At 29.9% G+C, this 18,408-nt stretch overlaps 1 protein-coding gene across 1 annotated transcript; it reads left to right on the top strand.

Moving 5' to 3' along the window:
- The first annotated feature begins 390 nt into the window (after nt 1–390).
- On the top strand, nt 391–12,381 carry LOC140439651 (uncharacterized). The gene is made up of 3 exons (XM_072529691.1): nt 391–496; nt 10,611–10,636; nt 11,531–12,381. The coding sequence occupies exons 1-3, from the start codon at nt 437–439 to the stop codon at nt 12,294–12,296; spliced, it is 852 nt and encodes a 283-aa protein (XP_072385792.1). The 5' UTR covers nt 391–436; the 3' UTR covers nt 12,297–12,381.
- The last annotated feature ends 6,027 nt before the right edge of the window (nt 12,382–18,408 follow it).

Genomic DNA, 18,408 nt, shown 5'->3' with positions numbered 1-18,408 from the left:
CGACTTACTTTTTATTAGCTTTTAAGGGTTTTTAAAGGGTTTTAAGGGTTGCAAATTGTGAATAATTAATTTTCATATTAGAAAACACATTACAATATTTACCTTATGCGAACAAACAAGATTTAAGTGCATAAAATAATTAAATCAGTGTTTTTCCCAGTTTGTTCAATAAGGGGTAGTTTTCATCCCTTAAAAACAAAAAGCGCACCTAGAGCGTATATAACTTTTGAAGTGGAGGGTAAGATAAGCTTAATTTGAAATTTTCAAAGAAATCGATGCAGTTATAAAAAATTCGAAGGTATTACCATATTTTAAGCCTCAGTAACTGGACTAATAGATATTTTGTGATAAAAATCAAATTATTGAAAATTTTATCAAAAAGATATAAAAGGATTATTTACGTCTTTTATCTTACATAAACTATTAGTACATCAAGATGTATTATTTGCTTACAGTATTGCTTGTAGTTTCTAGTTCTTTAGCATTTCCTGCAAAGGTAAATTAAAAATTTTTATATATTTTTTTTATAACTTTTATATATTTTTTGTTTGATTGATTAACTTCTTATCTGCGGGGAATTTTAGTCACATTGTTTGACTTAAATAATGAGATATGGTACGTAAAAATAAACAGTATGGACAACCAATTGTGAATCATTGAAGAAAACAAAAAAGTTGTTATTTATACTTATATTACTGTTTTATAGTTTCTAAGCGTCTTCTGGTATGGATCAATTTGTGAGTGACCCCGAGTTGTTAATTCAATTCCGATTTCTTACGGCAATTACTGATCCATCGGCTAACCTGAACCACTCGGCTATCTCAATTCGAAGTCGGGATGTTTAACAGGTTATTATTGGTAATTATTATTAATTATACATTTTGTAAGTTAACCGATTGTTAATAACTCTCATAAACAGTGTGAATACTTGACTGAACAACGATATAAGTCTACAATTCTTTAGGTTACATTTCCCCTTACATGTCTCCTTTTTTATGTAAGAGTATCTTAGACTCTCGTTCCAGTCTAAGGGATTTTATATAGGGATTCATACTGTCTTGCTTGTTTTCATAAGCTCAACAATTATACTGTCATATTCTGGAGCTTCATTATTTTTTAGCTCTTTCTATTTGGAATCCCTATATATTTGGTAGTATCTCTGATCCAATATTTTTTATTTTTCTTTTGACGTTCTCCTTTGTTGGCTCATTAGTTTGGCTTTACAAGTTTTATAAAGTTTTGTAGAAGTCTTCGACTATCTATGTTATTTTATATTTGCCCTGCTCTTTCTTATTATTGGTGTCTTTAATTTTGATAATTTTTTAAACACCCTGTTTTAGTCTTAGATAGACAGTTTTGGGCCCCTGTTGTTCTAAATTACTGGCTCGATTAAGTTCTCGTTTCATTTTTTATGTCGCGTTTTAGATCTTTTCAAATTTTTTTATGAAGTTCTACGTATGTTTGACTATGGCGATTATTTCCCGCTAGTAGTTGTCTTCTTTCCTTCATTACTTGTTTAGTTGCAGTTTCAGCAACTTTTACAGTTGCTATCAACAAGTCCTCACAGACATTTCGTCCAAGGACTAGCAAACCTAGTGAAGTCTTACATTGCAATGTGGGTAATTCTTTTTGTAACTTAATCATCATAAAATTTAATTATCCAAGATGTAACTCAAAGTTAATCAAACTACATTTAAAGGGTTTTTATCCACATATTTAGTGGCTTTAAATATGTACATCCAGATAGCACTGAAAATCGACTATTAATTCCGAAAACGTTCTGTGATGTAGCCCGATAGGGTTTTTATTATTATACCTATTATAAAGGAGTTTTGTAAATATAATTTTTAGAAAATAGTATATTTTATTTGTGGTAGTTCCGTTAGCTGGTATCCATGTTCACTTTATACTGTGTTTCTTTCTGTAAAACGTTTTCATAGCATACACATTTTCTTGTTGCAGGAATTACATAAGTTTTTCTCCGCTTGTTTTTCTTCCCCCCCCCCATCCCCCAAAATCGCCCATTATTATTATTTTAGATTCTTTGTTGTTGCCTATAGCTTTTTTTTTGAGGTTATCGTAAAACGTATTTCGTCATCATCAGTTGCTTTTTCAGTTGGAGCATAAACCTACACAATCTTTATTTTGGTTTGTAAATTTAGTTTTAATATCATATATGTAACCGTGTCTAAAATGCTATGAATTATCTGAAGTTGTGATTTTCTCTTCTTGCTCATTAAGAGAGCACTCCACCGTATGTGTAGTCTTCCTTGTCTTTGTAGTAAAGCCTGTTGCCTGAATATAAGTCCACATATCCTTCATCTCTTCTTTTATTTTCTTATAGTCCCATTATATCCCAAAATAATGCTCCCCAATAATTCCTCTTCTAGTTTATAGAGTTTTTCATGTCTTATCATGGAATGTACGTTGCATGCTTGTATGTTGCTATTCGGAGTTGTTTGTTATTCATCTTCTTCTTCAATATAAAAAAGTTATTTTTTATAAAAAGTTCTGCATGTTATAAAACCTAAAATATAATCATAAAATATTAAATTTTTGATTTCAAATTATCTACCTTTTTTTAAGTATGTGCAGGTTGCTCTATAGTATATAAAGCATCCATAATCTAAACTGATATAATAAATCACCTATATAATAACATTAATGATTATTTATTAAAGGTTAATATTATAGGCCATTTAATGAAAAATATAATTATTTCACAAAAAAAAACACTAAACATTATAAAAATAATATTAAGTATGTATCTATGTGATAATTGGTACGATGACTAAAAGCTCAAGTAACCTATTTTTCAATAGAATTATTTTGTAAATTTTTGTATATTTGAAATTATGTGGAAAATGTAGGTACCTACACATTATTTTAAATATGAATATGATATGACAATAATGTCATTATCCATACTATAATTAATTATAATTTAACTTTTAATTACTCGTACCGATGAAATACCAGCAGAATTCTTAAAATATGGGGGAAAATAACTGCATCGTCAAATATACCAGCTGACATGACAAGAAGCAAAAATACTAATAAGATGAGAGGAAAACACCATTGTGCCCATTCACAAAAAAGGGACAAAACAAAATGTGTTAAACAAAGAGAAATATCACTTAACAATTAACAGCGCATATAAAATTCCATTTTAAATTTTTTAATTCCAAAAATTAATAAACCCATACATAACCTATTTATAGAGTTTAAAAGTAGAAAGAAATGAAGTGTAAAATGAGATGTCAGAGATTCAAATAAAAAATAAACTTATTCCGGTAACCAAAAATAATGTACGGATGATGAAGTATATAAAATATTCAAATCTTAAATATGTTGCCTGTGTGAGTCCATTTCAAATGGGTAAAAAGAAATAAGAATAAGACTTACTCACAAACTATTTATTCTACCACTAACGACTAGTTTCGCATATTATAATTTGCTATGCATCTTCAGGTTAACGGTACATGGTTAACTAAATATCCTCTTGATAAAGTGAAGAGATGGTAGAACAAGAGAAAACCTTTAACTAAATATCCTCTTAATAAAGTGAAGAGATGGTAGAACAAGAGAAAACCTATGTACTCGTAGAAATCGAAAGGCTAGCGATTGTTAAAGAATATAATATTTCGATGGGGGGTGTTGATTTGTATGGCTTGCTTGTAGAACTATATAGTTTCAAAATCAAGCTAAAAAGATTATATTTAAAAATAATATTTCATCTTATTAAAACATATATTGTCAACTCCTGGTTGGTATACGGAAGACACTGCAAACAAAAACAAGTAGGACACATCACTCTTCTCCAATTCAAATCTCACAAATCTGTATACAAGCTGTATACAATAATTTAATGTATCTATAGACAAATTAGATAAAACAAATGTAGTACCTATACAGCTTTAGTTGTACTCAGTGTGAAGCTGAGTATGTTGGTGAGACCGGAAGAAATCTTTCAAATCGCATTATTTCTCACAAAAGTGATTGCAGAATTAAAAAACCATCTTGTGCTTTGGCAGAGCATGTAATCGATAAAGACCATATTATGGATTTTGATAACATTAAAATTTTGTGTAGTGAAAGTAATAAATACAAAAGGACTTTTTTGGAAATGGTTTGTATTAGCAAAAGTGATAATAATTTAAACAAAAGATCAGAAATTCAAAATCTAAGTAAAATTTATAATTACATTATTTCTTTGTAGTTTATATATGAAACCAGTAAAATATCACATTTTGATTTAATTTTCCATATATTTATTACATTTTTTCAGACATATATCAATGGTGAATAAATCTTCTTCTTTTTTGTTACAAAACAAAAAAAACTTTTAAACAAAATTTTATTTTTGGCAATATAATTGTCAAAAATAAAAATTTTAAGTTGGCATTTATGACATTGAGGCTTAATTGTAATTGGTCGCTATTCTAACTTATTTATAAATTCAATTGTTTTTGTATTAAGAAACTTTTTCAAAATTATATTAAAATTTCAGAGGAACGTTTATTAGATAAGAACATTTTTATATTAATTCTTTTTGAAATATGTAAGCAGCAATTTTATTAACTAAACTAATTTTATTTGGTAAGTTAACAAAAAAAATTTTTTTTTCTAGTTCCTCTTTGTAAGATATTTTGTATTTTTTGCAGCTCTTGATAATAATTGTAAACACAATTGAAAGCTCGAGATAAAAAATAGTTAACCAATAGCCCTTTTATTGACTCCAACCCATCCAAAACATTTATATATATCTATATATATATATATATATATATATATATATATATATATATATATATATTAATGCGATATTAAAAGTCAGAGGTGCGCCAAGCAATTAATTAGCTAATAAATTAATTAATTAAACTTATTTAAATGATGCAAGTATGATTTTATCACACTATTTAATTCTCTTATCTCAGGATTATATTCGTGCTTCAATATCTATGCTTTACATATGATAGGTAAGGTCTAAGGAATACCGGAATAATAGTCATATATGATACAAAATTATATATTGAAATAAAATTCACACTCAAATATCTTAAACAAAAAATATCTCATACAATGATTATCAAAATTTTGTTCTACGTACGTGAACCTTCAAAAATTAATGTTATATACTATATAAATTAAAATTTCAAATCAAAATTGTTGTTCTATATCTCCTGATAAATATTTCTACCTTTTCTAAAGCAATTAAAAGAAAAAAAACTTTGTTGATAAAAAAAAACTGACGAATGGTAACAAAAAAAACTATCTCTCTGAAGATGAGTTGTCCAAATCCTTGTTCCTTGTAGTCTACACTATCTATTCTTAGCAGTTCCCTAGGTAATCAGCAATCTTACAACAAATTATTGCGAGCCTTTTGTCTTCAATGATCTCCTTCAGATGCACGTATCGTTCAAAAGATGCTATGCAAATTATGCTCGTCCATAATTGCCATTTCTTCTTTGTCCTCATCCTTTATTTCTTCTTCTGGTTTTTCTCTATCTTCAATTTCCATTTGGTATTCCGAGCACCACGTTTCTACTCCTTTCGTTTCTCTTATGATCACTTCCTTTTCTTCCTGCTTCCTTTCTGTTTTATCGTCGGTTGCCACCAATTCTTCTGTACCCTCTATTTCCTGTTTTTCTCTTGTCTCCACCTTGTTTTCCTGCCTTCTTTTCGAACTCTTCTTCTTTTTCTTCCTTCTCTTTTTCTCTTCTGATTAATTTTTTTCTTGTCCTTTCGGTTTATCCTCTACGGTCATATTGATTTCTTTATGTTTTTCCTGTTCGTTTATTCTTTCAAAAATGTTTGTCCTATCTGTTCCCTTTTCTTCTTCTGTGTTGTCTGGTTCTGCTCTGATTTCCAGTTTATTTTCCGAAAAATTAATGGTGATATGTTTTTCACTTAATTCATCAATTCCGGCAATCATATCATGATTTAAATCTTTGATCACCACACATTGCATAATATGGAATTGGTCTCCCACTCTAATCCGTACTTCCAAACCTTCGTTTACTGACGTCAATTTTTTATTGTTTGCACCCACTAAAACAGCCCTAGGAATCTTATACACAAATCTCTCCAAATTTAATTCTTTTACTAGTTTTTTATAACGATATCTCCGATCCAGAATCAATCAAAATTTTAATCGCTTTATGTTTTATAAATGCATTTAAAAATATTAGATTGGAATTAGAATTTTGTTTTGCGTTTCCCGCCAACTGTATAAACTCTCTCGGGCGACAAAATATACCAGAGAGTTTTTTACTTTTGTTTAGTGGATCCTGTCTGGATTCGTTGCATACATCTTCTTCCTCGTTTTTTATTGCTACATGATTTATCTCCCTTCTATTTTGTCGTTGAAAGCTCTGATTATTTCTACCGTCCCTTTGTTCGTTCGTATTCCTATTCGGAGGATTTTGTGCAGCTCTGTTCCTTTTGTGAGTTTCATATGTTCTATTTTGTGTGTCATTCCTATTATCATAATTTTGTTGTCTAGTGTAATTGTGGTATTCTCTTGGCCTATATTCATTTGTTGACCGGGGATGTCGGTTTCTCTGGTCATAATTTGATTGATACCTTCTTTCCGGTCCATTATATTGGTCATGTTGTCTTCTGTTTCTCATTTTTCTTCTTTTCGCTTCTTTTAATTGAAGGAATTGGCACAAACTATCAATATCTTGATAGTTTCTCAAAATCACGTGATCCTCCAACGTTTCTTCGAAATGTCTGCTTATCATTTCTACCAGTTGTTCGGTAGAGTATTTGTAATCTAGATATTTTGAATTGTTATATATCTGCAAAGCATATCTTTCTTCAGATATTCCCATTTTCTCGTGATATTTTCCATTCTGTAGCTCTTGGTTGATTTCCCTTTGTTTATTTTTCCCCCAGAAATAATTGAGAAATTTATTTTCGAAATCTGTCCAATTTTCAAACTCATCTTCTTTGCTTTCATACCATAACGCTGCTTCTTCTTTCAGATGGTTTCTAATTGTTTTTTTACAATCGTCAAAATATCTAACATGTTGCAATTTAGTTTTTAAATTTTTAACAAACGGTACTGGGTGTGTTTTTCTATTATCCCCGCCAAATTGTATTTTCGCCTCGCTTGTTCCATGGATAACCATTTCCCTTCTTTCCCCGGAATTTTGTTCCTTCTTGTTTTCCTCCATTTTTCTTTCTATTTCTCGCATATCTTCTTGTAACGCGTTTTCAAATTTTGTTTCTAATTTCTCTAGTTCCTTTTTCTGGAAATTTCGTATCTCCTTCATTGTATTTTGGATATCTTTAATCTCTGTCTCTTGTTTTGCATTCTTTAGGGTTATTTCTTCTATCTGTTGTACCAGTTCTTTCTTTATCCCCTCAACATCCTTTAATTTCCTGTTCATAGTTTTCCAGACGCTGCTCTATATTCCTGTTGTTTAGTTCTATTGCTTGCCTTGTTTCCCGTTTGGTTTTCTTCCATTGTTTGTTTTGTATCTTGTTGATTTCTATCCATTTTATCCATTTTCTTTGATGTTTCATTTATTGTTTGTGTCTGTATTTGCATCATTGCTAATAATTTTTCTAACATCCCTGTTTCTTTTCTTTCCTCCATTATTGTAGCATTTCCTTCATTATCCGATCCTTCTTCAACAATTGTTTCCTCTTCTCTGTTATCCTCCTTCCTTTCTTGCATTTTGCTTTGACTCCTTGTGGTCGACATATTATTTCTTTTCGTTACTGTTTTTGTCCCCGCCAAAAGTGAAATTTTGCCACACTCTATATGTTGCAGGACACGACAAATATTTCTCCCTAAATTTAATAAATTTTCTCAACAAATATCAAATACGCAATCAGTAAAATTCAAATAATTCAAAATAAATTTCAAATGTACGATTAGAAAAGAAAATAAAAAACAAATAATTCAATTGCAGTAAATATCAACTAATTCAACTAACTACGATCAATCAATAATTAAAATTTTTATCCACTGGAAAAATTGTCAAAATACTTTCAAATTCGAATTCCCTCAATGTTATTTTTTTATCTCTGGATTTCCTGTACTTATTCCGGATCTCTCTCCCTATCATCATACGTAAAGCTGCGATATTTTCAAGCCTCACAGTTTGGAAGCCAGTTAATGCGATATTAAAAGTCAGAGGTGCGCCAAGCAATTAATTAGCTAATAAATTAATTAATTAAACTTATTTAAATAATGCAATTATGATTTTATCACACTATTTAATTCTCTTATCTCAGGGTTATATTCGTGCTTCAAAATCTATGCTTTACATATGATAGGTAAGGTCTAAGGAATACCGGAATAATAGTCATATATGATACAAAATTATATATTGAAATAAAATTCACACTCAAATATCTTAAACAAAAAATATCTTATACAATGATTATCAAAATTTTGTTCTACGTACGTGAATCTTCAAAAATTATTGTTATATACTATATAAATTAAAATTTCAAATCAAAATTGTTGTTCTATATCTTCTGATAAATATTTCTACCTTTTCTAAAGCAATTAAAAGAAAAAAACTTTGTTGATAAAAAAAAAACTGACGAATGGTAACAAAAAAAACTATCTCTCTGAAGATGAGTTGTCCAAATCCTTGTTCCTTGTAGTCTACACTATCTATTCTTAGCAGTTCCCTAGGTAATCAGCAATCTTACAACAAATTATTGCGAGCCTTTCGTCTTCAATGATCTCCTTCAGATGCACGTATCGTTCAAAAGATGCTAGCCTCTTCTCCTCTCGATAAACTGAATCTCTCGTTCCGGCCTGAACAGTGACTCTTGGAATATATAAGTAGAAAAGTATGACTTACAATATTTTACTGGATCAGCTTCCGTCAGGATACACTTAGTCCACGAAAACTCACAAACATTCACTTCTAATGCTTACTATCACTTGGGAACCGCCAAAGAACAACGACTGTTCGCCTTGCACCCTTGGAAAAAACCTCATGATCTTTCTTCCCTCTAAAATCTAGCTAAACTCTCCTTCCTACATAAATCTCCCACTTTTTCCACTCTTTGCCAATCAAAGTTCGTCATACGTATTCCCATCTACCATTTAGATAACAAACAAAAAATTTTACCTACAATTATAAATTTCCTAAAAATATTAACATGCTAATCGGTTCTACAACTTCTTAAAAACTAACGGAGAATTATACATTTTAAATATTTCGATTCTATTGTCTTATTCACCGTATCGGCGTACAAGTCTATTTGGAAAATCCACTTTCATTGTTCCATTATTTTACTTAAGCTACCTCACGTCACTCGAATATATATTTTACAAAGAAAATAATTTATGCATATCTTAAAATTTGTTTACTACAGGTAATCCAAAGATAATGGACTTTCATTTCTTCGAAATATCTTTTATAGTTTATTAGGTGAATTATTTGACTTATAATATTGTATACTTTGAAATATTAAGAGCAAACCAATATTGTTTTGTATTTTTACATAGCATAACAACTCTCCAGGATATCTTGAAAATTTATTTAGATGGTCTATTTAGTAATTTTAATTTTATCTTTGGCGGATAAAATGAATCATAACAATATATATATATATATATATATATATATATATATATATATATATATATATATATATATATATATATATATATATATATATATATATATATATATATATATATATATATATATATATTATATATGATCAAAAACCCACAAGGTGCAAATTATGTATAATGTTTTACTCTATTTTGGATGTATTATATATACATTATATATACTCTATATATATATATATATATATATATATATATATATATATATATATATATATATATATAATATATATGATCAAAAACCCACAAGGTGCAAATTATGTATAATGTTTTACTCTATTTTGGATGTATTTTATATATAGTACATATACCATATATAGTATGTTTTTTATGTATAAACAATAATAAAAATTGTTTTTATAGTTTCCATGTACAAAATAAATTGTTAATAAAACTAGTGCAATTTTTAAAAAAATGTATATTGAAAAAAAAATATTTTGGGCTGGAAATGGTAGGCAGGGTACGTTTATAGACTACATAACGAGAAACATAGTTTGGTATTCGGTTCCTGCAGGAAAATGCCTCTTATGCAGATTCCCAGAATACAATAGAAAGACAACATACAATCAGATCTTAAAAAATGAACATTCCACTGGATTACTGAGTCATTGAGGACCAAGCCAATTGTAAAAAGTTGTACAGTCAGCCATAACCCGCCTAGGTGTGTAGCACTACACAATGATGATAATGATGATACTAATTACCAAACTATTACAATCTAAGTTTCATAAAAAGCACCCCTTCAAGAAATCTAGGCTTTTACGGCCGGTGTTTGGTTATGATACGTTGTTTCTGGCGGCATATTAGATACCGTGGTCTACAATTGAATGTTACGAACGTTTTATTCGCAAGTGTGGCAAGACTATCGAAGGCGATTCATTAGCAGACGTATTTTTTAAACTTTCTTAAATAAAAGTCTAATTTAAAAAAAATTATTGCTGGAATGAAGCAAATTAATAGTTTTTATGTGTTTTTATATCATTATATTTTGTTTCAGGAAGAAGAACTTTCAACAAAAAATAGGTACGTAAATCACTTTTTTGAAGAAGTATTGTAAATAAAAAACTGTAAATTGCAAGAAATCAAGTTTAATATATTACTACTTTGTTCCCATCACAAAATAATGACACGTATTGATGATAAGATGAGAATGAGATGATTAGAACATGATATCATTTTTAAGTTAAAATATTATATTCATCATCTTATTGAGAGTATATTGTTGATATTAAACTACATAAATGTGTTAATAGAATATTTAGTATGTCTTGTGTTTTAAGATATATGATAATACGTGTGAATTGTAAGTATGAGTTAGGCAGATAAAATTAACTCGTTAAAAGAATTTAATTTTCAAGTAACAAAAATAAAATAATTTATTTTTCAAAAGATTATATTTTGGAAACGATTTATAAATTTGAAGTCTAAATGTCAAATAGAATATGTCTAGTTATACTTGTAGTTCCCAAACAATATACGATAGGAGAACCACCGTAAAAAGTCATCAAAAAACTAGAAATTAGAAAATGAATCTCAAACACAAATAAGTAAAAACAAGTCAAATAATTAAAGATAAATCACAATGTACACATAAAAATATAATTCCTACTGCTTTCTTATAAAATATAACTATAAAAATCAAAGAATATTTCTATTTTATGATATCTTGTTATAATAGAAACTGTCTATTAAATTGCAAAACCTGTAATAACTAAAAGCTGTAACAGGTAGTAAACGTAATAACCATATTAAATTATATCTGGACATTTTATATTATCAAACTATTGAAATGGCATCAGTTTTTGAAAATATCGATAAATTATTTGTCTTTAAAATCACTTAAATAATTTGAAGCTTTCATTATCATACTAGATAATTTATAATATAAAAATAAAAAAACTATGTCTTATGTTTCAGCAACATAAGATTTTATGAGGCAGCCAACAAGTCTCCTTTTCCGACAGACAACATTACGATCGATTATAGCACCAATGAAGAATTTGGTCTGAACATTACAGCTATTTCTCCAGTTAACAATAATGAGGATTTTCTGGCTCTTTTTAACAACCTAACACACAACGTTTCAATACTGAACCTTGGTCAATTTGAATTTGAATTTTATTCAAAGGGTAAAGTGAATCCATTTAAAAAAACGATTTATGGTTTCGAGCAAACTACCGAATATAACGGTACTTTTTACGCAGGTGATTTGTTTGTTAACTTAACTGCATCCTGTGTTCAGTCTTTGAAACCTGAAATCGATTTTTCAGATCTTTCAAAACGATCAAGAATTGAATATAACGTAACTTTTGTATCAGGAGTCAATTTAACTTGGATTACCGATTCTGGACCATTAACTAAAAAATTAACTAATATACCATCATTTATAAGTGATCCACAGCCCTATCATACTATGAATTTCACTGCTTTGGTTCCGTTAGTCAATGGAACATTCTATGATGAATCTTCATGTCGAAACGAAATATGCAAATCTACTTTGAAACCAAGCTACAATGTAGGATCGTACTACGTATTTGATGATATTACTGTAACATATGAAACATACATTAGTAAAACAAATATAACCAGTACTAGATTTGTAAGTGGAAGTAACACTACATATGCAGTAATTTCTACTACCGATATTAAAAATGTGATTGTGATAGGCGAGCACAGATGTTAAATGCAATAATGTATAAGCAATAGCTTATAATATATTATACATGTGTAATATAATGAATAAAATATATTGAAATATTATTATTTTATGAACCTTTTTTTATTTTATTTTTTTATTACATTTTTTTTTAATTTGTAATCTTTGTAATATTTTTATCTGGAAATACAGCTTCGTGATTATATTTCTAACTATAATATTTAAACTGATTTTCAGTCCGGGTTTAAGCTATTTCACAACTGTGAAACAGCACTTCTTAAAATAAGTGATGGCATTTTGGGAGATAGATATGTGGGAAGGTTACTATTTTAGTTTTGATCGATTTCTCTAAGGCGTTCAACGCTCTCAATAATTCTCTACTCTGCGCAATTTTGAAGTCAGTCGGCTTTTATAGGGATACATTGAAAATTGTTGAGTCTTGTGTAGGAGAAGAATTCAGGTGGTTCAAAATTTTTGTCATGTAAAATGGTTGAGCGTGGAAAAGAAAAGATTTCTACATGTTGCTTGTCTGTTCCACAAAATTATCAAAAACTCATTACCAGCATATTATCTAATACTCTAATAGATGTGCTGGTAATGAGTTATATTATATAGAACGAACATACATAATGTCAATAAAAGATACAAAAATACAATTATTACAGTTCCGCTACAGCGTACAGAACAATTAAAAACTCATTTACATGTGAAGTATCAGAAGTATATAATGGATTTGATAAAGAATTAAAATTAAAATCGATTGTATCTTTTAAGAAATCTCTTAAATTTTAATTTCTAACTGAGTAACACATGTGCTGGTTAATCACCTGTTATGAAGCATGTATAAATTATGTGATAGTTTTTTGACATTTAATTACAAAATGTATGCAAAACAGAACATGCAAAAAAATATATTTTTTTCTCTTGCTAAAGATGAAAAGCAGAGGTACTGATTTCTTAAAATCAGTATCAAATGATACTGGAGTATATCCCAAAAATTTTCGTACACATCTGGACGTTGAGAGTAGTACACCTTCCTGCATGGTCTTGTAGAAATGTTCGTTCAGACCTAGCTTTTTTATGTTTTCTAGGAGGTTCTTCGGAACGACTCCATTAGTAGAGAGGATAGTAGGTATTGTCTGGGTACTTTCCAGTCTCCAATGTCTTCTAATTTGAATTTCCAGTTCCCTGTACTTGGCGATCTTGTCGTTCTCTTTAACACGAAGATTATTGTTGTTGAGTATCGTTACATTAATTCGTGTTGTTTGTCTCTTTAGTTTATTAACTAGTATGAGATCTGGTCTATTACGTACCACTGTTTGGTGTGAGAGCACAGTGCGGTCCCAGTATAGCTTGTAGTTGTCATTCTCAAGTATACTCTCAGGAACGTATTGATAATATGGGAGATGGTTTGTTTGGAGAAGTCTTAGTTTGATGGCTATATCTTGATGAAATATCATTCCTACTCCTTATATTCAGTTGCAGCAAATGCCTGGCAGCCTCCGGTAAGATGTTGGATGGTTTCTTGAGCTTGACATCCATATCGGCATTTGTCATTTTGGACATGAGGGTCTTTAACAATATATTTCAGGTAATTTTTGGTTGTTATAATCCTGATCCTGATCCTGAATGGTAAGTAATGAATCTTCTGTTTCAGGAAACATCTGTCCTGATGTCAGCTAATAGTTTGACGCTATATTGTCGACATGGTCTTGGCAGACCTCATTGAGATATCGCCCGTGTAAAGATTTACCCATTCAGGTGCGCATTTTTTCGTCTCTAGAAAGGTGGTTTATTTTCATTTCTGGTTCCCTCAGTTTAAACGGTGTTGTGTCATCTACTGTGAAAATCGCGCATCTTAGTTATCTGTTTATTAGTTAAATGTAAAATTAGTTATCCGTTTTTCTAATTGCTCACTTACATCCATAAGTCCTTTTGCTCTTAAATACCGCGGTAATGTCGTTCTTTCTATAGCACTACGAGGATGGTGTTTTTGTGCCTTTGTGAGGTGTGTTCGTACTTTTCGTTGAAGATTTTCTATATCCGTCCACTTAATAATACCAAATGAATAGCTAAGCGCAGAACATTCTTCTTCTTCTCGTGCCACTCCTAGCGGAGATTGGAAATCATCATGGCCACTGCGACTTTGTTAGCAGCGCGCCTAAAAAGTTCAATCGAACTACACCCGAACCATTCACGTAGATTACGAAGCCACGATATTTTTCTTCTTCCCACACTTCTTTTGCCCTTAATTTTGCCCTGCATGATATTTCTTAAAAGTTCGTACTTTTCACCTCTCACAATGTGCCCCAAGTATTCCATCTTTCTAGTTTTTATCTCATTTAGAATTTCGCATCTTTTGTCTAAAGTTTGGAGTACTTGCGTGTTAGTGACGCGGTCCATCCATGATATTCTGAGAATGCGCCTATAGCACCACATCTCGAAAGCTTCGATGTTTTTTGTGGTCAACTGTTTTAGTGTCCAAGCCTCTACTCCATACAACAGGGTAGAAAAGACATAACACCGCAGCATTCGTATTCGTAACTTTATATTGATATCACGATTGCAAAAGAGTTTGCGCATTCTATTAAAGACTGATCTAGCGATTTCTATTCTACATCTAATCTCTTTTGTTTGATCAGTATCGTCTGTGATCCAAGCACCTAGATATTTATAACAGGACACACGCTCAATCGTTGTATTATCTATTACAAGATTAGCTCTGATGTTCTTTGATTTTGTGATTACCATAAATTTAGTTTTTTTCAAATTAATTTTCAAGCCGTAACTGTTACAGTATATATTGAGACTTTGAACGAGATGTTGTAGTTCTACTAGCGTTCCCGTTAGGAGATCCGTATCGTCAGCATACCTTATATTGTTGATCGTCTCACCATTTATTATCAGACCAAGATCTTCTTCCTCGAGTGCTTGTTCACAAATAGCTTCACTATACAGATTAAATAAAAGTGGCGACAAGATGCATCCCTGCCGGACTCCTCGACGGATTTGAATTTCTTCTGCAGAACATGCGTAGGTATTTAATGCCTTAAACAAATTTTTACTGTTAAAATGTATGAACTCTGAAGTTAATTCGATTTTCATTTGTTTATGGTCAATTTTCCGCGCTAGGTTTACTCCGAGATATTTATACAGTCATTTTCATCCATAGCCCCGATATTTAGGCCATTTTGCATACTAAATCCTTCGGAATGTCCCTTTCTTCGGACTATATTCAAAACACGGCGCTTATCTAGACCAAAGTGCATACTAATATCATCACAGAAAGTTTCTACAGTTTTTAGCATCTGATCTAGTTGGTTACACGTAGAAGCCATTAGTTTCAAATCATCCATATACAACGATGATTTAGCTTGTTTTTAATGCTAAAACCTGAGTCAGTGGAGTTCAATAACTGGGATAGGGGGTTTATCGCTAGATGGAACAACATTGGACTCAACGAGTCTCCTTGCAACAGACCGCGATTGATTGCGATATTTTTCACCAGGTATTTGTAGGTGAAGTTTAGTCTTCTAAATAAAGATCTTTATTAATATTAATATTTAAAATAAACAAGGTGAAAATCTCGTCTTCGTTGGAAAAATTATTTCAGAGGTTTTTTAGCTTAATAAAATTATTGAGGCTTCCTAGACCTAAGAGCTTATCTATATATAATAATACCAAATCGTTTTGTTATTATTAGAGATACTGCTATTGAAATACTTGGAAAAACGTCAGAAAACAAGTTTGAGAATAAGAAGACCTGGTGGTGGTTTAACGAAGTTCAAGAAAAAACAAGAGAGAAGCGAGAAGAGAGAAGATTATATAAATAGTCGCAAGAAAATAGGTCAGACACAGATCTTCATAACTGTACGGTCACCAAAAAGGAAGCAAAAGTGGCAGTAGCAAAAGCTCCATTCAAGGAAATGTAGAATTAAAAGCTTCATCAAGAAGATCCTCAACAAGATGAATCGACCAAATTACAGGAATATGCAAAAGATCCATGCACGAGTTAAAAGAAATAACTAGAGACAGAGATCTTTGGAAACGGACCGTACATGACATCACGATGACCATACACTCCCTCCGAGGTGTCAGGACTGAAGAGAGAGTGAGAAACCAAATTAATAAATAGTTATTTAATTAAAAATCTGTAATATTAAAATTAGAGAAGGTGTCAAGGTGATAAGTGTAACCAATCTCAGCTTTGTTTAAAAATCATTCCAGAGACTTTTTGGCATAATCACGTTCGTGGCGCGCCCCAGACTAGCAATCAAATTTTCGTCACGGAAAAAGTAGTAACTTTTTTTATATAAATTGCAAAAATCAACTATGTTTTCCCGAACAAGATCCCAGAAAGTGAGAAAAGATTTTTTTTATTTCAATAATATCTCAAGGGTAGAAAAGTTAGACTATACCAAACTGGGATCTGACCAATAGTACTGGGTGATATTAAATGTTAGGTGATGAACAAAAAAGGTGAAAATGCTTAAAATGTCTTGGAGCGAGGTGTACTGAGAAATATATACAGTAGGTATTAATAATTGAACAACTTAAAGTGAAAGAAATCAAGTGAAGAAGACGAACGAACATCGAAAGTAAGGAGTTGTATAGAAAGCCAGAAATAAGTAAGATTGCTCAAACAAAAAGACTCCAATGATTGACAAAAGTAATAGATAGAATATAGACAACAACTAAGTTTCTCATAGTTAAAGGAATAAACAGATGAGAACGACCATAAAAAAGTCTGGTTATTGGCATGTAAAATGATCTATAAAGAGCAGGTATTGCAAATTGGAGAACGACTGCTGTAAATAGCCAAAAAGCGGAAAACTAGTGATCAACTGCATGAGCCCTGAGAACTGCAATATAAATAATATAATTATATATATATATATATATATATATATATATATATATATATTTATATAATATATATATTTATATATATATATATATATATATATATATATATATATATATATATATATATATATATATATATATATATATATATATATATATATATATAAATAAATATATATATATATATATATATATGTATATATATATATATATATATGTATATATATATATATTTATATATATATATATCTATATATATATATATATATATATATATATATATATATATATATATATATATATATATATATACAGGGTGGTCCTTAAGTAATTGTACAAAAAGAAACAGTAGATTCTACACTTTAAAATATTACGATTTAAGCCAAATTGCTTTAATAAAATGTTGATATTAAGAAAGATACAGGGTGTTAAAGTGCAAATTTCAAATTTTATTTTTCGTCATAACTTTTATGTTTGCAAACATTTATGTATAAAAATTTACAACTGGGTACTTTTAAATGTGAGAAATTATAATTTGATGCATACTTTGATGTAACTGATAGAGGGCGCCACGTATGCCACATATGTGGTATAAATTTGCACCTAACTTTTTTGCTCTGTAAGTTACCTGTATTTGGGACAAAAAATATTAAAGATACATTATTTTAACAAAAAAAAAAAGATATACCTGTTAATAACTTCAAAACTCAACAGTTTTCAAGATAATCGCATTGTACAAATCAGCTACATAATTCTGATTTAAGGCAATTACTCCAGGCAACGAAGAAAAAATAGATAAAAACATTAATACTTCTGAATTTTGGTCTAAAATACCTTTAACTAAAGTTAATAGTTAACGAAATATTAAATAAAATAAATATATCAGCAGAATAATTAATAATAGGATTTGACAAAATAATAGAATCGAAGGATTTTACATCAAACATTTTATGTTTTATGTTAAATTAAAGTCATAATCAAAACATTTTGTTTACAAACCAAATTAAGAAATAGTTAAACTAAATAACATAACTTTTTGTCAAAGTAAGTGTTCGATATGTCCACCATTTTCTTTAATTCATTTGTCAATATATTACATAAAAGATCCTCCCATATTAAATAGCATCATAGGTTCTAAAGAAACTGCTGCAGTGTTTATTTCTTCCCATAGTTGGTTGCGAATGTTTATGGAATTCTTATAGACACGTTATTTTGTTGCTCCCTATATATACTGTATTCTGTAGGTCTGAAAATAGTTCGTTATCTATTTTTT

Source organism: Diabrotica undecimpunctata, chromosome 4 (assembly GCF_040954645.1).
Source record: "Diabrotica undecimpunctata isolate CICGRU chromosome 4, icDiaUnde3, whole genome shotgun sequence".
NCBI classification, from domain to species: domain Eukaryota; kingdom Metazoa; phylum Arthropoda; class Insecta; order Coleoptera; family Chrysomelidae; genus Diabrotica; species Diabrotica undecimpunctata.
Note: the sequence above shows the minus strand (reverse complement) of the source record. Positions and strands in the feature narration are given on the sequence as shown.